This window comes from Mastigoproctus giganteus, chromosome 12 (genome assembly GCF_048544385.1).
Source record: "Mastigoproctus giganteus isolate SK-2022 chromosome 12, ASM4854438v1, whole genome shotgun sequence".
Classification (NCBI taxonomy): Eukaryota; Metazoa; Arthropoda; class Arachnida; order Uropygi; family Thelyphonidae; genus Mastigoproctus; species Mastigoproctus giganteus.
The window spans coordinates 55,155,171-55,178,216 of NC_143586.1; the positions used below are offsets into that span (position 1 = coordinate 55,155,171).

Genomic DNA, 23,046 nt, shown 5'->3' on the forward strand with positions numbered 1-23,046 from the left:
TATTAAAACAATAATGGAAACAGGCAATTATTATTAATTTTTAATTATTAATAATTAATTTTAAAATTAATTAATTAAAATTAATTAGTATTAATATTAGTAAAATTAATGATTAATTATTATTAATTTTTAATTAATAATAACACTGAAGTTTTGTATAACCTAAAAAAATAATATGGTCGAGATTAATATGTAAATTACTGTATTATTATTTGTGCGGTTTGTTAAATTCGAAATCTGTTATATCGGGGTCCATTAAATCGAGGGTTTACTGTATTTCATAACTGGGTTGTCACTATTGCAACAACAGGGTACCTACCTACCCACCCACTGACTGAAGAGGGGCCAAAAAGACCTGAAATGGTAACATCTGGGTGGTGGTATCCCCCGAGAATAAGTAACAATAGTCTTCTCTATAGGTGAAGCATTACTTATTTGAGGTAGTGCAATACCATGGCGACTCGTTGTGAAGGTATTCTCAGTATGAGATATAATTAAAACAATGTATTAAAACTACCTTGGTAATAGAAATGACATGTGTGCATTACCCATGCATAAATAAACTCCTAGATACTCTTAGGTATTTAGCCAAGAAATATCTTTTAGAACAACACAAATTTGACTGAAATCCAGAAGAAAAGTAAACTTTCCATATTTGTAAAAGATATATCAAATATATAGGTATGAAAGGACAGTTGGGCAGGTATTGGTAGCCATCAAGAAATGAACTGTTACAATGCTTTATACACCATGATAAATATTTTAATCTGGTGGTGGCGGTAGAGCAACTGACAAGGGTCCTGCCACTGCTGCCAGAATTATTTGGCCTTGGCTATGCCGACATTTAGCACAGAGAGTAGTGTGTATACCAAGGATATGATATACTAAAATCACTCACTTGATATATTCTGTGAAGTTAGTTTCATTTTGCCTATTTATTTGCCCTTGAAAAAAAAATTGATTTATGTCTTGTTTTCGTGAGCATTTTGTTTTCTTAAAATGTGGCAGTTATTAGACACTGACACAGGGTAAAAAAGTTCTTCCATATCCTATGTGAGAGAAAATGTTATTTATTTTTCTTTCAAAGCTTCGCCACATAATGCCCTACAAATCGTCAATTATCAGTTTTGGATTTGTGTGTGTGGCTATGAAAGTGAGGTTATCACATTACTTCAAATACATAGTGACAAATGACAGAAGCAAGGTGTATTATTTTTAAGAGTGGAACAGAATTGATTTCAGATCATCCATATAATATAAAGCATTAGAGCTTATTTTGATGAATATCGGGTGTTTATTGTGAACAGTTTTTAAGTATAAATGTCCAAGAAAAAAAAATCACTATTCTTTATTGTTGCGCATGTGACAATTAGTGAAAATAAAAACACATCTTGTATTTTGCGCATTTATACAGATATGTCACATGTTTATCTCAGAGATATTTTAATAAAGTGTGAAATTTTACAAATCTTTTGTACAGAATTTAATTTGGAGAGGGTTAGAGGTTTTTGAAACTTGATTGCTCCATTCCTTAAGTAGTATATAGCAGCAACATAGCTTTAGACATAAGGCCTGAAATCAAGTACATAATTTGGTGCCAGGTACATTAATGTCAAACCATCCTGGATATGCTATATATGTATTGCATATTTTCTATATACAGTCAGTTCTGCTATAACACGGTACATGTATTCCTAAAATTCTCCGCTTTATGGTATTTTGCACATTAAAAAAAACCAGGCTTATGGGAAAAATAGGGATGAGGCAGAGCACTCAAAAAAAAATGTTCAGTCCGATAAGAAAAACGCTAAAAAAAAATCAGAAACCCAATAAAACTACTAACATAGGTTTAAACATCTTAAATTTTTAATAAATAAATACTTATATTTTTTATATGATTGAAAATTTCATGGAAGGGGAAACTCATTTCAGCATAATAACGTAAAAACCCACAGAATTCCAGCTATCGGTATTATTGCAAATGCAATAAGATCGAGTTTACTACTCTTTTATAATTAGATTGCATTAACAGAAAAGCCCAATAAACTGGGAACTGCAAATTTTTTCATTGTTTTATGGTAGTGACCTCCTCTAATGTGCTGCTCTGCTCACGCTATCACACCTCATGAAATTTCTGTTTGAACAGAAAAATGTGAGCTCCTGAAAACACGAGTTGGCCTACAATATCATGTTAGTTAGTTATTTGGTTTTTAGGAGCATTAGCAACTAAGGCCATATTGCTCCGGGATATGCGGTGGTCATTCCCTGACCTTTCCGCATCCTCCGTATTTGGTGGTGACAGGCTCGAACCCCGGTCTAATCAAGAAGCGTGTGCTACGCACTGCTGCTCCTTCCCACCTGGCTATGGAGGCACACAATATCATGTTATCTTGTGAATACAGTGAAAGACAACAGTGTATCTCTGACCAATACAACTATGTACAGTAAATGGGAAATATAGCTCTCACACATTTTTTAAGCTTCGTAAACTTGTATGTATTGCTGCACAGGTTGCTACTTTCAGCTTAGTGCCAAGTTTTTCATTCACCTGGTGTTACTCACAAATGAAATTGTACATGAGCCAGTGCGAAAATCGCATTATACTCATATTGTTCCCTAATATATCAGTCGTGTTGGAGCAAATTTGCATTCCGAAAATGCACATCATAGCAGAACTGACTGTACTGTATGATATAGTAAAGGTAATTGACTACTATGTACCTTTGCCTCAATCAGTCCATCAAAAATGCTAAATGAAATATTTATTATTTACAAGGTCTTGGGGGAAGGTGTAGGTAGGGTGTGCCAGCCTACTTAAAATTTTTTTTTTGTTTAAACTTAATGATAAATAATAAATGGTATAAGTAAGTAGTAAAAGAAAGGCTTATAACAAAGGTTATAAGCCTTTCTTTTACTACTTCACTAAATATTAAAAATAACTTCTGTGGTTTTTTAAGAAAGCTTCCTGAGGATTTCACATTTCATTCAGTACTGATCGTAATAATAGAAAAAAAAAACATTCTATCCACTGATCATTCTTATATTTGAAAAAGAAACAGTTACAATTATTCACAAAATAACCATGTATTTTGTGTATAACTTCAAAATATTAACTGATTGATTTATTCTAACTATTTCTAAATATTCATTCTCCACTTGGCAATGCAATCTCTCCTATTACCAAACAAGTCTTAACAATCAGAAAGTTTACTCAGTCAGTCAACATGGAAGATCAACTTTACTCTTTAACCATGAGGATTGCAGCAGAAAATAAACTTCAGGTTGGTAAATAGTTATTCAATTTGTAAGAATTGAGATTAGCAGAGCAAACTTTAAGCAAGTAAGTAGGCTAAGATCTTGAGATGGCTTGACCTTCTAGATAATGTTGTTATAAATGTAAACAATTACCTTGAAGTTAATTTAACACAGACTGGCTTCTACTAGAAACACTGAGACAGTTTCTTCCTACTTGAATGGCTTCCATAATTAATCCTCAGCAAGGTAGTTGATTTTTATTGTATCAGTAGTTTTTCTTTTTTTTAAATGAATGAAAATCTTAGTTAAATACTGAACACACCAAATAATTTCTGAACAGAATTCAGAAGTATTTCAGTGACATAAAATCACCCAAGTTAATTCGACCCTTCTTCTTACTGAATGAGTTCCAATAAGTTTTGTGCTGATAAAGTTTTGTTTATTTCTCATGCAGCATTCATTTCCATACTATGAAATATAAAAAAGATTGTTAAAATTACTTATTACTGTCCACCCATTGGAAAATTCAAGTATGTTAGGTCTTAAAGGCCTCTTCAGTTGGAACTATTAGCCAATCTTGGGTAGTGGAAGAAGTGTTTTATTCCCTTGAATAATTTTGGGTTTTTTGACCTGTGCAACATGCAGTTTGACTTGTAAACACACACTTGTACAAACATAATACCCAATAAACCATATGAACTTGTGCACCTGACCAATGTAGTCAGGAGAGGATTAGAAATTCTCCCTGAACAATTAACCAACCAGTCCAAGTTTGTTCATGCAGCTGCTTGACAAACTGATTATTTAAAAGAAATTTTCTCAGTATTTTCTCAATGATGTAGCTGTAGGTAAAGGGATTAGGTTCATATATCCTGTTGTAATTTGGTGTTATTAAATAAAGAGCTTCAATTAACTACACTAAGTGTAAATTTGTTTTATTGCTAATTGCAGTAGTTAATGTTACTTGACTATGAAAACACTCACAGTTATGTCTAAGTCATAACCTAGGCACAGTTATAACCTAGATGGAAAATGCAAAATTCCAACTCCTCATATATGCTACCATGAATTTATCCTCATTGATTGAAGTTTGGTACAGTATATGTGATATACCTATGAAAATTTATCTTTCTAGTACATCATATATTAGTTACAGCCCCATGTTCTGTACATATTGTGTACAATTTTTATTAACAGCAATACTGAGATTACAAAAAAGTGTTACTGATACCACTCTTTATATGCAAGGTGTGGGTATTAAATAATAAGACTGTTGCAATAAAACAAATATAATGAAATCTTTTGTACTTTACAAGTTATCCCCTTCAAAATCATTGCTTTGGGTTTGCACACACTGTTCCATACATTTCTTCCAAGTATAGAAACATTTCTGGAAGTTATTGTTATTATTAGCCATATGATGCAAGGAAGCTTGAGGCTTAAGCTGCACCAGCCAAAAAAATTTCCCAAGTTTCCTGAGAGAGAGAGAGAGAGAGAGAGAGAGAGAGAGAGAGAGAGAGAGAGAGAGAGAGAGAGAGAGAGAGGGGAATCACCAAGAAAGAGAAGGATGATGATATCCAGCTCAGGACCCTGGGTTTGCTAAGCCCCTACTCACCAGATGTGAGCCCCTGAAGTTATCTTCTGTAAGCCATTTTAACACTGTTTTTTTTTTTTTTTCTGAATGTCTTCAGTGGATTAAAAATGGATTCCTTTAAGTACACTTTTCAGTTTAGGGAGGAGAAAAATAGTCATACGGGCTAGGTCTGGCCCTTGACTTTTTTGGGAGGCCATATTCACATGTGGAGATTTGTTTTTTGGCCATAAACTGGTGAACTGAGAATGCATTGTGTGCTGGAGCATTGTCTTGATGGGAGCATCCAACCATCCTTCCACAGTTCAGATCCCTTTAAATTTTTTCATGCTGTGTTGTCAGAAGTTCAATGTTGTGTGTTTGATTGACAGTCTGATTTGGTGGGACGTATTCTGCCATAGTATATTGTTGGATTATTTTGTTATAGGTTTTCCTGTAACAGTTTGATTTTTATAATATTATACATATCATTTTTTAAAGTTAATTTTCATTGATATTTAGCTAATTTTATAATGGTAATTACAAGATCTGCCTTAAACATGTCACAGGTTATCGTGACTCACATGGAAATAGCTGATGGCGATTTACGAGTGAGTCATGATTTAATCCCTTGCGGAACCTGTGGAATGTTTTCCAAGGTCGACTTGGTGACTAATCATAGATCACACAGGGATTCTTTTCTTTGTAATCGATGTAAGGAGTGCACCGATCTTAAATTACAATTTGGTGTGCTGATGGAATAATTTGAGTCACTGAAAAAACGGGTGCTTACCCTCGAGAATAATGCACCTGGGAGCCCATCAGGGGCTCGAGACTCCAGCAATCTTATCAAGTGATGCACTCCCGATTCGGGCCTCAAAACAGAAAAACCGAGTGCAAATTACTCTGGTTCAAAAGGACTTTGTTTTGTTAGGAGACTATTGTCAGGGAAATGGGGAATTCTTTTTGTAACAAGGATAGGTGGAGTAGAACCAGGGTATGTCTCCCAGGAGCAACTATTATTGATGTCACCAACAAATTGTCAGATTTTAAGGGAGGTAAAGAGAATATTATTATTCATGTGGGGACTAATGACATTAAATGTACCCGATCTGACGATTTGTTGGAAAAATACAGGACCATGCTGAGGAAATGCCGTGAGCTAGGCCACAATGTCTATGTGTCTGCAATTCTGCCCAGACACAATAGGAGGGATTATATGTTAATAGTCTTGTGGATTAACTCAAGACTTGAAGGACTCTGCAAGTCCTTTGGGGGGAAATTTCTATCAGCTTGGCCCACACTTGTAAGTAGAATGAATTTGTTTTGTTGAGATGGAATACACTTAAACAAAGGTGGTGCAAACGTTTTTGCCAGTATTATTGAGGATACCTTAAAGGTTCAGGGAAACTGCTAGTTAGGGGGGGGGATGTGGGTAATACTGACACGCATTTATCTGATAATATTGGTCAAAGTAACTCTTGCACATACCTCAAGAGTTCTAATCTGTTACCCCAACTGGACATATTATCTAGATGTTCTGGGGGCAGAAACGTTTCAAGTGAGCGGGTAGCTAATGTCAGGGAAGAGAGCCTAAAAAACTTCAAGGGTTGTGTTAGGGTTGTTAAATATACAAGAACAGTAAGTCTTAATTGTTTATATAGTAATGTTAAAAGTGTTGTCAATAAAATGAGTGAATTCAAACTGCTGGTTAAAACAAGTAACACAGACATAATAGGGCTTACAGAAACGTGGTGCCACCCGGAAATAGGGGATGATGAGTTTGTATAATGTATTTAGGAAGGATAGGGTAGATAGAAGGGATGGTGGGGTAATGCTTCTTATCAGAAGCAGCCTGAGTGTGACGATAGTGTTCTTGAATTCAGATGTTTCACGTGCTAGTATAGAATCTGTATGGTGTGAGATAGTTGGAAACAAAGGTATAATGCGAGTAGGAGTAATCTACAGACCAGGTGATTGTGAAGATTATGATGAAAGCCTCTACATGCAAATGGAATGGGCACGTAAGCGTCAATGCCTTATTATGGGTGATTTCAATTTGCCTCTAATTTATTGGAGTAAATGGAAAGGTAACTCGACATGGGTAACAAAATTTTTAAATCAACTAGATGACTTATTTGTATCAACATGTCAGGGGAAAGTACTAGAGAAAAGAATATCCTAGACCTCATCATCACCCATGAATCAGATGACATAACAGGGCTGGCAGTAGAGGAACCGGTAGCAGGAAGTGATCATGGAGTTCTACGGTGGATGATGAAGAGAGAGGCAGCAGTAGTAAAAGGCAAAGGAATGGGATATAATTTCAGAAAAGGAAATTACGATGCTTTAAAGTACTACATAGCCTCTATTAACTGGGTAGATATTGCACAGAGAACGAATACAATTGAACTGTGGTATGCTTTTAAAACAGTAATCACAGACGCTTTGAATGCGTATTTACCATTAAAAAAATACTCCACGAGGGGGGTTCCAAGTTGGATGAATAGTGAAGTTGCCACATTACTTGAGCAGAAAAAGGTGGCATGGAAAGGTTACAGAGCAATAAAAAGTACTGAAGCCTATAACAGCTACAAGATGATCTGTAATAGAGCCACAGAAAAGGTTCGACAGGCAAAGGCAGTTTATGAGAAATTGCTAGCAAACAGAACAAAGGGGGGGGGGGGAATAAGGAATTCTTCACATATATAAATGCTAAGAAGAGCAGGACAAACCAGATCAGACCTTTACGTAAGGTAAAGGGGATTGTATTAAATACACCAGCTGCCGTTGCAGATGATCTCAACAGTTATTTTGCATTGATATTTACAGATGAAAAACCTTTTGTGGCAATGGGAAATTGTAGGAGCAAAGTTGAAAAATATGTAATTAACGATATCGAAATTTTGCAGGATTATTAAAGAAAAAACTTTCGAGCCTACAGGCCAGTAAGGCTCCAGGAGTTGATGGAATATACCCTATAATCTTAAGGGAGGTGGCAAGTGGATGCACTGAACCATTGAGGCTAATTATGCGAGCATCACTAGACTTGGGAGATTCTGTTGGATTGGAAAAGTGCCAATGTATCTCCCATACATAAGGGTAGTTCTAAGAGTGAAGTGGGAAATTATTGACCTGTCAGTCTGACTTCAGTGGTAGGGTAAATCATGGAGGCAATGATCAAGGGTGGAATTCAGGATCATTTGGATTGAATTGAAATTCTCAAGGATACTCAGCATGGTTTTGTAAAGGGAAAATCATGTTTAACAAATCTGGATTGCTATTTTGAAAGGGTCACTCATGAGCTGGATTTAGGGAATAATTTCGACATTGTTTATATATAGATTTTAGCAAAGCTTTTGACTCAGTCCCACACAAGCAGTTGCTTTTTAAGCTGGAACAGGTTGGAATCACTGGGAAAATCCTTAGATGGATAGCAGGATGGCTTCAGAGCAGGAGGCAGAGGGTTGTGATAAATGGCTATTCCTCAGATTGGGTTGATGTAAGAAGTGGGGTTCCCCAAGGATCAGCATTAGGACCACTGTTGTTTTTAATTTTCATAAACAACATTGATGAAGGGATAGAGGGCATGATGTCTAAATTTGCAGATGATGTTAAAATTGGTAGAGTTGTTAATGATCACTGTCAAGCTGAACTTCTTCAGAGAGTCTTAGATAGGCTTCAGGAATGGTCAGAAAAATGGCAGCTATGCTTTAATCCAACAAAGTGTAAGGTATTACACCTGGGAAACAGTAATCCCAAAATAACTTATTCACTTGGTGGAGTTCAACTAAACCCGGTACTGGAGGAAAGGGACTTGGGTGTTACAATACGGTCAGACATGAAATTCTCTGAGCATTGTAAACAGGTAGCAAGGAAGGCCCATGGTGCCCTATCGATGATCTATCGAACTTTTGCAAGTAGATATAGGGACGTGATAATCCCATTATATAAGGCTTTTGTTAGACCACACTTTGAATACTGTGTTCAAGTATGGAGACCACACCGAGCTTCTTGAAAGGATGCAAAGCTTCTTGATGGCATCAAGCTTCTTGAAAGGGTGCAAAGATGAGTAACTCACCTGGTGAGATCAGCAAAAGGGCGTCCTTATGAAGAAAGACTTCGAATATGTGGGTTGCAGAGTTTGGAAACTAGACACCTTAGAGGAGATTTGGTTGAGGTGTTAAAGGCTCTGAGAGGCATAAGTAAAATGAATGAGGATGAAATTTTCAAGATTATAAATGATGCATACTAGAACTAGGGGACATAAATTCAAGTTATGGGGGGAGATGTTTAGATTGGACTGCAGGAAGTTTTATTTTAGCCAGCAAGTTATAAATTACTGGAATAAGTTGCCTACGTGGGTAGTAGAGGCTGACAGGTTGGGGAAATTCAAAGGTCATCTGGATGATACCTTCGGGTGAGGGAAACGTATAGGATGATAGGTTTAATTTCCTTTTCTTTTATTAATTATTATTATTATTTATTATTATTTTTATTTTTTTGTCATTGTTTTATTCAGCGTTTTTTTTTTTTTTTTTTTTGGCTGGTGCAGCATAAGCCATAGGCTTTCTTGCACCATGCAGCCATTACTAATAATAATTCTTTTAATATCAAAGAAACAAGAACCATGGTTTTTATCTTTGAATTTGACATTCTTCCTTTTTTTTTTGGTCTGAGGGATTGTTTTGTCTTTCATTGCATTGACTGTCTTTTAGTTTCTGTGTCATACTGGAACAGTCAACTTTCATAGCAAGTAATCATAGTCCCCAGAAAGTCTGGATCTTCTTCAGTTTTTTTAAAAACATCTTCACAGAGTTAGTCTTATTCTTTGATCTTTGTTCAAAATTTTTGGAACCATCTTGATGCACACTTCTCATGCCTAAATTTTCAGTTAAAATTTGTCTGTTTCTTTATCCATATTGAGTTCTGATGCAACCATTCTAATGCTCAAATGATGATCACTTCTAATCAGTGTCTTTACTCTTTACATATTTTCACTAGTTTTCATGGATACCGGATGGCCTGGTTATTCATAATCTTCCACATTCTCTCTTCCTTCTAAAAATCTTTTATGCCATTCAAACATGTGAGCTCTTAACAATCATCCCCATAAACTTGATATAACAACTCATAACTTTCAGTTGGTGTTTTCTTTAGTTTTGTTAAAAAATTTAGGTTGAGTCGTCGTTTGATTATTTTGTTTGTCATATTCCAGCAAACTGAAAAAACACAAGGTAATGAAAACCTGTCTCACTGCAGAGCAATTGAGTGTGTTGGTACATGACTTGGCAGACAACTAGGGAAAAGTTCCAGGTCAACTGTTGTGCCTTTGTTTCATAAGTGGCACTTGATGTTTTGGTGCTGCACATCTAGTTTTATTATTTAATAGCCGCATCTTGTATATTGCTATTGGACATACCTTATTAATAATTTATTTTTGTTTGTTTTTAAATAGCAAGTTTACTGGGATTTTGTTCTTTACTTTGACTTATTACAGAACAAAAAGAAATACGTGAAAATCATAATGGACATACTGATTCTTGTAAATGGTTGTTTTAAAAATAGTGCAACAAAAATAAATTATTTGTAGATGATGATGTATTATTAAGTGTTTCTTCAGTTAAGCTAGTAATAAAAATTAGTGACATAACATAAGCACAGATGTTTTTTTAAAGTACCGTGTAAGACCTGTAATTTGTAATTTTTTTTTCTCTTTACATTATAGGTATTGTAAAAAAATAAACTTTAATTGGCGTACAAAGATTTTTTCTTGTGACTCTAATGAACCAATCCTTCAGTCTCTTTGGGGATACTGATATCCAATTTGAGACTATTTCTGTATGTTACTAAGTTTGAAATTCTAGTTAGTGTATTTGTTTATAAGCTACAGTGGCAGACAAAAAAACTGCATCACCATAAAAAAAGTAACATTTGTAGTGAAATGTATAAGATATTTTTTGATAACAGTCATTTTGTTTGTTGCAAAGGATAGGATATCGTGTCAGATAACGCTTCTATTGCATCAGACAGTAATTGCAAGGTATTGCATTAGCTGGTTCTATAAATATGGCGTTGGAAGAGTATACACGCTCATTAGTATCCTGTTTTGTGGAGGTGTAAGCATGGCTCCACACGTTCAGCTGACACCAATAAAAAAAGGTGTAGTTGTTGCTCTATCCCAGGAAGGGCTTTCTATGCATGCTATGCTGCCACCAGTCAACAGCATCCCGGTTGCTGAAATTAAAGTGTGAAACTGGTGATGTGAAAAGAAGACCTGGATCATGCCATAAGAGAGTGACTACACCTTCCCAATATCTATATTTGAAATGCTATGCCTTCGTAATCACCATGCTAGTGCTCCTGATCTAAAACTGGACTTTAAGATATCCTCTGGTGTTGAAACAAGCGCACGAACTATCCAAATATGGCTTTCAGAATGTGGTTTGCATGCCTATCAGCCCAAGAAGAAGCCTATGTTGACCCAACAAATGAGGAAGAAGCAACTTGCTTGGGCTAAAATGCATGTTTCATGGACAAAAGAGCAATGGGACACCGTAATCTTTTCTGACGAATCAAAATTCAACCTGCATGGCTCGGATGGGAAGCAATATGTCAGAAGACAAAAATTGGAGGCAGACCATCCTGACTCAATAACACTGGCTGTAAAGTTCCCCGCCAGTCAGATGGTCTGGGGATGCATAACAAGCAGAGGGGTGGGGTGAATTAAGTTTATTAATGGAACGGTGAATACAGAAACCTACACTGATATCTTGGAGGAGTGCCTGAAACCTGTTATTAGGAATCACCACGCAGATGTCCAAAGCTGCATTTTTCAACAGGACTCAGCACCTTGCCACACAGCAAAATTGGTAAGTTTTATACTATTTAGATTTAATGATGAGTTTGTCTTCTTGTCTCACAAGGCTTAAAACATACTTTCACCAATGTTTTATCTTGTTTTTCTCTCTTAAGGTGCAGTCATACCTCAGAAATGCTGGCATTACATCGTTGGACTGGCCTGGCAACAGTCCAGATTTGAACCCTATTGAAAATTGCTGGTACATAATATCATCTAAAATTGCTCAGAAGAAGCCAACAAGTAAAATTCAGCTGCAGGAGAGCATTGTAAGGGTGTGGCACCATGAAATTGGGCAACTGTATATCCAGAAGTTAACTCTATGCCAGATCGTTGCAAGGCTGTAATTGCGGCTCAAGGAGGAACAACAATATATTGAGGACTTATTTTGCTGATTTACAGTACATAATACTGTTACATTAACTTGTCATTTCAGTTCGTACACATAATTGCAGTAAAATGTATGTTTGATTGTCATAATTTCCATTAGCATATTTTCTCATATTTCCATTAATTACACATTTTATCCTTTGGGAAGATATTTATGGCAATTAGATATATCAGGTGGAGTCTTTTTATCGGATTTCATTCATAGAGATATATATCCTTTCTAACAAATGCATTTTGAACATTTCTGCAACCCATAATGCAGTGCAAAACACATTATTTGCAAAATTCACAAGTGATGCAGTTTGCCACTGTGATGTGAAAGCAATCCAAATGCAGAACCATTATAGCAAAGCCAGTTCTTGTATTTATGTGTAATTTACTCTTTGGGTGGTGACACGAGTTATAATTATGCACATAAAAAAATGCAAGAGAAAGTGACTATAAGTAAAGAAGATAGATAGCAACATGAAATTATCTTGGAATCTGAAAATATTGCATTGGGAAATAAAATAATGGCATATTATGATTCTTTTAGTATTAACTCATAATTGTTGCTTTAATTCATCTTGAAATTAAACTTGAAAATTGACCTTAATCTGATACTTTTTTAAATAGATTTAAAATTAAACAATATAGATTTTTTTTTGTTTCAGTTAAATTGAATTATGCATTTAATTTTTGATATCACAAATTTTAAAGGGAAAAAAGATTTTCTAAAAAAATCACTTTTTAAAGTCAAATAGGTGTATCATGTGGTTTCTTTACTGACTAAGTTGAAAGTTTTTTGTTTGTTCTTACAGATTATTATTATGCCCTCTTCAGAAAAGTTATTCACCAGTTAAATGCTTCTGCTGTAGAAAATGGACTTGATATCTCAGAGTGCTTCTTTAGAATCGTTATCAAGTGGTCAAGATGGCATTACTTCATCTATTAGTCATTTATCAATATCATCAGGCTCTCCAGTGAGACAAGCTGATGTTAATGGGTCCAGGGTAAATTTTATCATTGATATGTAACTAAACTTCATTAAAATCAAATGTTAATCGTAATATAAATACCTTGTTAGATAACTTAAATATGTTAGTAATTATAATATAATTGCTTTTCTTTATCTTTTTGGCAGTTTATCATTCCTAAATATCCCTAATTTATGAATGACATTTGGGACTGTTTTATAGCCACATATTGTTATTGATTCCAATTATAGATAAACAAGGGAAATTCTTCTTTGCTAATCCTTTTTTGCTTTAGGTTCAAATTAAACTGTCTGTATATAGCAGTTTTTTAATAGTGGATGAAGAGAAAGAAAAGTGGCTGTGGACTACTTAGAATTTAATGGTTAATGTTCTAAAATAATTTTAACAAAAATCAGAATAGTAAGGATGTCAAGCAGGCCACTCTCTACAGTAAGTTACTGGAAGTTTACTGGTTTATAGCAGATAGGAGCACAAAAAGCAACCATAATTATCGCATTGAAATATTACAAAAATACTATATTAATTGAAACACCATGTTAAAATACCATATTAATATTATAAAAATATGATTTTAATTGAAACACTCTATATGTATGACAGCCAACATGCTTTTGCCTGCCATATGTTTACCTGCCATTTGTAACAATAGAATGAATTTGTAGTATTTATGAGTTATCTTCAAATCTATTATTTGAAAGTAAAAATTTGCAGGTATACAGATTAAAATCACACAATATACCATAATATTATTTATTGATAATTTCATTCAGTTAAGAATTTATAGCATAAGAATAAGTATCATGTTATGGTGTCTTTGCCAGTTCCTTGGTTACGTGTAGCTTACAAGTTAGTTGTACATGATTAAAGGATTAGCATACATCAAGTCCCTCAAACCCTACAGTAAGTCATTAATGTATATTTTAAATAAGTGGAAACTACTGAGTACCCTTAATGGATTCCCACAACTGTTGTGTATCCTTCTAACTCAAATAGGTTCACTATATACAGTAAACTCCTTTTATAGTGCTTTTAAGAGGACCAATGCTAAAGAGCACTGTAAGCAGAACTCCCAATTTGGGGCATGTTTTTCAGATATCATCGATATTTTGGTAGATAACGTTGATTTTTAAATTTGTTTTCAGTGTTTATGAAGTAACGGTTAATATGCAAGTTGAAAAGTGTATGTAATGTACTACACTTGCTTTTTTCAGTACCTACAATCTTTTTATTTATTAGGTACATTATAGCCTTAGCAGCTTATGTGCCATTAAGCCTCCATAATAACAACCTTTTTATGCATGCTATTAAAAAGAATTGAAATTTTTTTAAGAGATTTTATTAAATTAAACTAAACATATTTCAAGTATTGTAAACGTGATAAATGTAGTATTTATAATAATAAAATAATAATAATGCTATTATTAATGAAATTTATTGATGCCATGTTTAAGTTCAACAAGGGTTCAACTTTTTTTTAATTCAACAATGTTGAATTAAAAAAAAAGCTGACTGAGGAGAGCATGAAACTGTAATGAAGAATGGCTATATACTGAATTGTAGAATGGCATTTGCCCTCAGTGCCTTGAGTTAAATATAAAATAAACAAATACAACCTTCACCAGAAATCATTTCTATGAAGTAAACAACTGTGCCATAAACAATCCCTAGGATTTAGTTTCTATCATCTCTCCCAAAACTGAAAATCAAGAGGAAGGATTTATATCCAAGTTTATTCCTTCTTGGGACTTAAAAAAAAAAACAAAACTCAGTGTAAATATGAGCACTATAGATATTAATAAATTGCCACTTAATAGGATTGACCAGAGGGCCATAAAGAAATAAAGAGCATTAAAAATATTAGTGTTATAATGGAAGTTTACTGTATATTTATCCAATTCCCTCTTATGTAAGTTCAATACAGGTTTAATTGTCTGCAATTAACTAATGATTGATATTAGAAGTGTGCATATTTTCCCTTTTTGGCTTTTTAGCAAAAAAATTTAGCTAATAAGCCGAACTGTCAGATATATGTACTTTAGTCAAAGACAAGCGCATTTGCCCCGAGGAGAAAATTATCAAAATTAATAAATATTTGTAAAATAATAAGAGACGTTTACCTCAATATAATACACAGAACACTTCCATATGATACTCTCCAGCAATTACAACGAAAAAATTGCAAATCTTACATTACAGTAAAAAATAAAAAATAATTAAAATTCAGTTAAATTAAATTATTTTTAATTTAAAATTATATTTAATTAATAAAATGAAATTATTTTTAATTGTGTTCAATTAAGTTTTAATTATTTTTTATTTTTTACTGTAATGTAACATTTGCGATTTTTTCATTTTAATTGCTGGAGAGTATCATACGGAAGTGTTCTACATATTATATTGAGGTAAACTTCTCTTTTTATTTTACAAATATTGATATCAACGCAGAACATATTGAGCATTACAGCTCTGGTTAATACTATCAAAATTAATAAAGAATTTATATACAAATGTAAACAAGATACAAACTACTAATTATAAAGAGAATACATCGAATGGCATGTTTTAGAGGCTAGCACCATTCAGTATACCTAAACCATAATTGGCAAAGCTGTCCATTTCGATTGTTTTACTTATTGTAGCTCGGCTAGTAGATAGACTACAGGTTATCCATATTTTAAATTAAATTTAACAGTTTCTAATAGAAACACAGCTAGCCCAATAGGTAGCAAACATTAAATCAAATGTATACAATAATAACAGCTTTCAATGTATTGGGCAAAACTGAGATAAAAGGAGGCACAGGTTAGCAGATGTTAAATAAATGATAAAAATGTAGGTAAAGGATAGTAAGGCACTTTGCTTTTTCTCAGATTGCTCTAAAAGACTGCAAGACAAAAATAAGAATCAGATAGTAAAAAAAAATAAGGTTAAAGAAGGAATAGTTAAGAACATTTATATTTGGATTAACTGGGAATCATAACTCACAAGATGGGTCCAGGTGTTAGATATTATGGTAAGTAGGCATAGATAATATTAAACAGAAAAGATTACAAGCTTTGCACACTAGAGTAGTGGTAATTTGCATCTGATCGTGCAAGTCAAAGTGATGAAGTAGTAGTTATGGGATGCAGTAAAGACATGGAGTTTCAAAAGGGCATGACTGTTGGCAGGGGCACATTCAGGGGAGAGCAGAGGGGCATATGCCCACTTTAACCATGCATATAAGTGTTCCTAGGTCTATCTAAAAACACTCAAAATGCCTTGATGAGACTAAATTAAAAAGAAGTTTCCAGAATAAAACAGAGTCAGTAAAAGAAAAATCCAATAAGTGCCCTGCAGTGAGTTTTTTATATATACAGTTTTTCTCGACTTTACGAGTTAATTCGTTTCTAGCATGCACTTGTAAAGCGGAAATTTATTTCACATAGACATAAGGTTAAAAAATAGGGGTTACGTTCTCAACAATGAAATTAATTAGCTAATTAGTTTGTTTAAACAATAATTGATTTATCCAAAGAAAAAAAAAAGGTTAAAGAAGGAATAGTTAAGAACATTTATATTTGGATTAACTGGGAATCATAACTCACAAGATGGGTCCAGGTCTTAGCCTGTAAAATCAAGCAAATTATAATAATAGAGAAATTATTATTTTATTTTTTATGTGAACCCCAAACACGAGAGGTATTAGAACCTGTATTACTCAGTACCGTGCTTGGGATGGAAGGCGCCTCCATAGCCAGGTGGGAAGGAGCAGCAGTGCGTAGCACACGCTTCTTGATTAGACCGGGGTTCGAACCAGTCACCACCAAATACGGAGGATGCGGAAAGGTCAGGGAATGACCACCGCATATTCCCGAAGCAATATGGCCTTAGTTGCTAATGCTCCTAAAAACCAAATAACAAACAAACAAACAAACAACAGCTTGGGTTGGAGGTTGAGAAGACGAAAGAAGATATTTGTTGACATTGGACTTGAACTTCTGTAGATTGTAATTTTCAGGAAATACGTATGAAGGAAGATTGTTCCAGAAAACAGCAATTGAATGAATAAATGAGGAAGATGAAAAGTTGGTTCTGTGGGTTTCAAGTTGGCAGTAAATGGATGTTGGCTGGTGGCGGCAAATGTTCAGACTGTTTTGAAAGAGAGAGCGGGAATTATAGAAGCCAATTCAGAAGAACAGTGCCCATGGAAGTATCTGTAGAAGAGGCATGCAGCAGAAACAGTACATCTATGAGAAAGTGAGTAGAGAGACTCTGTTAGAGATGAATCATTAATTAACCAAACTGCCCTCTTCTGAATGGAATCAAGAAGCCTGAGAGAGGTTTTGGGGGCACCACCCCAGATGTGGGAACAATATTCCATCACAGGGCGGATTTGCGATTTATACAGAGTGAGCAGCTGTTTGGAAGAAAAGTAATGCCGAGAGCGAAAGAGAAAGCCAAGTTTTTTAGATGCAGAGGAAGCAATATTTGTAATGTGCTTGTGCCAAGAGAGATTAGAAGTCAGGATAATCCCCAAAAGAGATATATTATTTTGCCTAGAAAGCGGAGTGTCACTAAAGATAAGCATAGGAGCAGAAGAATCCTTTTTGCGAGATATAAGACAAGACTGAGTTTTAGAACGGTTGAAATCAACTAAGTTGTCTTTGCCCCACTGGAGAATTACCTGAAGATCGGCATTTAAGGAATTGGTAGCAGATTTTCGAAAAATTGAAGTTGATTGAGCAGGACAAGGTTTCTTAAAATGGAAAGTGGAATGCAATGTGCTATCATCGGCAAAACTATGGATAGGATTTCCAGTCAATGGAAGAAGGTCATTAATATACAAGAGGAAAAGCGTGGGGGAAAGAACTGAACCTTGGGGGACACCGGCATTAGTGGAGAAGTTAGAAGACAGAGAGCCATCTACCATCACCCTCAGTGAGCGATTAGAGAGAAAACTGGATAACCAATTACTAAAAACAGTTGGCAAACCATAAGATGGAAGCTTGTTTAGAAGACCTTTATGCCAAACACGATCAAAAGCCTTTGAGATGTCAAGAGCAACTACTTGTGTTTCACCGAACCTTTCCATTGAATTAGTCCTTAAATGGGTAACATAAGCCAGAATATCACCAGTGGATCGACACTGATGGAATCCATACTGGTGATCGTTGATCAGACGGAAGGTATCTAGGTAGTTTAAGAGTTGGCGGTTAATTGATTTCTCCATTACTTTAGAAAGAGTAGAAGTAATTGCAATGGGACGATAATTGGATGGGAGGGATTTGTCACCCTTTTTAGGAACTGGCTGGATATGAGCAAATTTCCAAGCAGAAGGAAAAACACCTTTGGAATAAGAAAGTGAAAAAAGGCGGCAAGGTTTTGGAGCACAGGTTTTGAGAACAAGTGGAGAAATACCATTGAGACATGGAGCTTTCTTAGCATCAAGATTTGTCAAAATCTTTGTGACATCGTTTTGACGGAAGACCACAGGATGCATTGAATGGAGCGTGTTGGGAATGGTGGGAGGTGTTTTACCAAGATCATTAATACATGAGTTGGAAGAAAAATGGGATGCTAGCAGGTCAGCTTTATCCTTGGCTGAAGTGACAACAGAACCATCTGGTTTGGACAGAGGTGGGAGCAGAGATGGGCAAAAGTTGCGGCCAATAGCTTTGTCAAGAGTCCAGAATGCTCAGCTACCATTAGGGCAAGAAGCAAGTTTTCTACTCTTAGCCTGTTCATACTCTAGTTTGGACTGATTAATAACTGCTTTACAATTGTTGCGAGCTTTGGTGTAGGCACAAGATGAAACTGAAGAATTAGAAACAAGCCAATTACGATATGCAAACATTCTTCTCCTGAACAACCTTAGCACATTTATTGGAAAACCAAGGTTTAGATAAAGAATGAGATTTTAAAGTGGAGTGTGGGATAAAGGATTCCATTCCTGCAAGAATAATTTCACTGAAACGATCTGAGCAAACGTTGACATCAGAAGTTTTGAAACAGTAATCCAACCAAGGAAAAGAAGAAAAGAAATCTCGCAGATCATCCCATTTTGCATTCTTGTAATGCCAAACAACACGAGGTTAGGAATAGCCACGAGATAAGGGTTCTATTGCAGAAGAGACAATCACCAAGTTGTGATCTGAAGTGCCTAAAGGACCTCTATCTTCAACTGTGTACTTAGAAGTATTGTTTGTGAGAAAAAGATCAAGCGTATTGGCTGTATGATTAGGATTGTCCGGTATTCTTGTAGGTAAATTAACAATCTGTGCTAGGTCATTAGTAATTGCAAAAGCCTCAGCATCTCGACCTGCTGGGTTGGTGTGACTAGAAAACGGAAGCCAGCTGGAGTTGTGAACATTAAAATCACCGAGGAAAATTACCTCACTGTTAGGAAAGTTGGACTGGAGAAAGTCAAGTTGCAAAGAGAGGAAGTCAAAGAGCTCCAAGTGATTAGTGGAGTTGGTTGAACGGTAGAGACAACAGATGAATTTAACACAACAAGGTAGAGAGATTTTAAGCCAGAGAAGATCAAAGAGAGAAGATTCCAAATTGCCAAGTCTCTGACAGGGAATATCAGAATGGACATATGCACAAGTACCACCTTTGAGGTGAAAGGAATCATACAGCGAATAATTTGGGCATCTGAGATGAGCAGTAGTTGAATCAACCGATAAATGAGATTCTGTCAGAAAAAGTACATGGGGTTTGGCAGACTGCAGGTGGAAATGGACATCGTGGAGATTATAATTGAGACCACGTATATTTGTGAAATGAATTAGGAAGTGCTTTTTTGACTTACAAATGTTAAAGAATATTTATTCTTGATCATCATCGACTAAATGCACCCTTGTTGATCACTCATTATTGGCTCGGCACTCATTGGTTTGTTTCACAAGGAGTTGTCTTCTTCAGAAATTTTTCAAGAGGCATTTGTTTCCAAGATAATCTCTTTTAATTATAAATTTCACAATTCCATGCATAAGCATTTTTTAATGGCACACACAAATTGCAACTAACATGATTCGCATGGAGTAAAAAGTTTATGAAGCTTAAAAAAAAGGAATGAAGAGAAGGTTCTGAACATTTATTTATGTTTTTTATACGATTGAAGATTTCAGTAAAGGGCAAACACATTTCACCATAATAAGGTAAAAACCCACACAATTCCAGCAATTGGTATTTTTGCAAATGCAAGAAGATCGAGTTTACTACCCATTTATAATTGCTTGCAGTAACAGAAAAACCCAATAAACCGGAAAGTGCAAATTGTTTTTATTTTTTTATGGTTGTGACCTCCAGAAATGTGCTTTAGAAATATATCACAAAAGCGTTTAAAATTGATTCTTATAAGGGAACATATGATAATGACGAAAGTGTATGCATTTTACTGATTTGAGCCGACTGGGCTAGCCGGGTGGGTAAAGTGCCTGCCTGGCAACCCAAAGGTCGCGGGTTCAATTCCCGTCTCTGGCTTGGATCAAAGTACTGCAAAAACCTTGGGAGGTGCATTATGGCCACAGAAGCCTATGCGCCAACAACTACCAAAAAACAAAAAAAAAGAGAAAGTGATTTGAATTGGTAACTAATACAATTTACAAACCACGCTCACGACCTTTTATATGGCCTTAAGGTCATGCTCGTAACCTTAAAAATGACATTTTTATACAGCGTTATACAGCGCTGTATAAAAATGTCATTTAGTTATACAGCGAAAATTTCAACTTCTGAGATCCTGAAACGAATTACCAAAAAACAATGTTATTGGGTTCACATTACGATATTTTAATGATACGATGGTGTCTCTGTAATGGATTGATATTGTAAAGCTGTGTACACTGTATTGTATAGCTATGCATGTGGTTTGAAATGCGTTATTTATGAATGTTTAACATTCATTTTTTGCAATTAATGTTTATATTTTCGATTTCGTTGATACTTTATACTTGGGGAATAAAAACTCGTAAACCCGAGAACTCGTAAAGCGAGAACTGCCTATATGTATATATATATACACACATACACATTCAGTGATTACCGAATTATGACCAACCCATTAGTAATGGACTATGCCACATAGCTTACAATATGAAAAGCTGAACAGCTTTGCATGCTAAAGTAGTGGTAATTTGCATCTGGTCGTGCAAGTTAAAGTGATAAAGTAGTAGTTATGGGATGCAGTAAAGACATCATGGAGTTTCAAATGACATGTTGGCAGGGGCATATTCAGGGGGAAGCAGAGGGGACATATGCCCTCCTTAACCATGCATATAAGTGTTCCTACGTTTATCTAAAAAACATTCAAAAACTTGGTCATCATGCCCCACTTACGACGATACCTGGATACGGTACTGATTGTTGGAGCCAGTGCATTGGGTGCTTTCATATCGGAAATGGCATGTCTGTGTGTGTGTGTGTATATATATATATATATATATATATATATATATATATATATATATATATATATACATACATACATACATACATACAAAAATAAACGGTATGAAATGGGTCATTGCAATACAGTATGGGGAATGGAAGAACAATATCCCAAATTACGATGTGCTGCACATTGACATATAAGGTTCCACATCAGATGACCCAGGAGACACCTCCTCTTCACCGCTGATCATCGTTGACGGTGGCTGTGGTGTCAACAACACACTGGTTGGATGTCGGAGGACTGGAAATGAGTGTGCTGGTCGGATGAGTCCAAATACCTGGTGCAACACACCAACGGAACCTTCATATGTGGTGCTAGCAACATGCACTATGGGTCCATGGTGCTCACTCTCCAGGCAGATGGCAGTGGTTGCTTAATATGAGGCATGTTTTGCTAGCAAGAAGTGTTGTGCACCCTGCAATGTTGCATTTTTTCTGTACTGAAAGAGGATCTTATAAAAGATGATAATTCGCCACATCATCAGGCCCACACTGTGCACAAGTAGTTCGAGGAACACAGTGAAGATATAACCCATCTTGATTGGCCTTCACATTCGTCCGACTTCAATCCAATCTGTGGGACGTTTTGGAATGGGAAGTGAGGCATTTGAATACTCAACCGTCATCTGTTCTAACACTGTGGAAAGTCTTGCAGGCAGCATGGCTGCAGATCCCTACAGATGTTTTCAGACATCTAGTGGAGTCACTGCCTAGACGAATAGCAGCTGTTATCTTCGCAAACAGTGGCCCAATACAATATTAGGTAGGTGGTCATAGTACATTGGTCACTCAGTGTATAACATAACAAATTATCAATATTAAAAAAAAAAATAGTAATACATTAAACAGCTGATTTCTTTATACGAAGGGGGTTCAAAAAAGATTTGTATTTGCCCAGAAGTAGTTGTGACAGAAGGTTGAAAAACACCATGTATTACATTTTTTCAGCATAGTCACCAGACAAAATGACACATTTTTGCCACCTCTCAATAGACTTCTGCAGAAGTTTTGTAGACGTTCTCTAACTATCCTTCAATCCATGACTCAGCTGAGAAAATCAACACATTATCAGCAGCAAAGTGTTTTCCCATGAAGAAAGGACTTTAGGGCAGGAAAAAGGAAGAAATCCAAGGGTGCAAGGTTGGGGGAATAAGCAGGATGCACCAATATTTCAAACTCACATTTGTGGGCACACCTTACTGCAGCATGCAAGGAATGCATAAGGGCATTATTGTGGAGCAGGAGAACACATTTGACAGCTTTCCCTGTCTCTTTTTGCTTTTATAGCAGCACATAGCTTTATGAGGAGGTTGGAATAATACTTTGCTGTCACAGTAAAGCCCTCTTGAAGGTAATCTATTTTACACCATGCTGATCCAAAAAAACTGAAAACATCATCTTGCCAGCATTTGTTTGTGCACCTTTGCATTTTTTTGGGGTGGGTGATTCTGCATGCTTCCATTGTTTTGACTTTTGTTTAGTTTTGAGATCATAATGATTGATGAAAAAACTGTGGCAGCAGGAGAGGAGGGAAAGTACACTTGTGCCAATCTTTAAAG

The 23,046-nt window shown here is 35.5% G+C and overlaps 1 protein-coding gene across 3 annotated transcripts in view; it reads left to right on the plus strand.

The window, feature by feature from the left end:
• LOC150077077 (uncharacterized) overlaps positions 1–23,046 on the plus strand; it is a 134,661-nt gene that overhangs the window by 13,054 nt on the left and 98,561 nt on the right. For all 3 annotated transcript variants that reach the window (XR_016547674.1, XM_090386029.1, XM_090386030.1), the window contains exon 2: positions 12,875–13,066. Coding sequence is in view for 2 of the 3 variants with exons in the window: in XM_090386029.1 (XP_090242155.1) it covers positions 12,935–13,066 (132 nt within the window). In the remaining variant the exon portion in view is untranslated. The remainder of the gene's footprint in view (positions 1–12,874; positions 13,067–23,046) is intronic.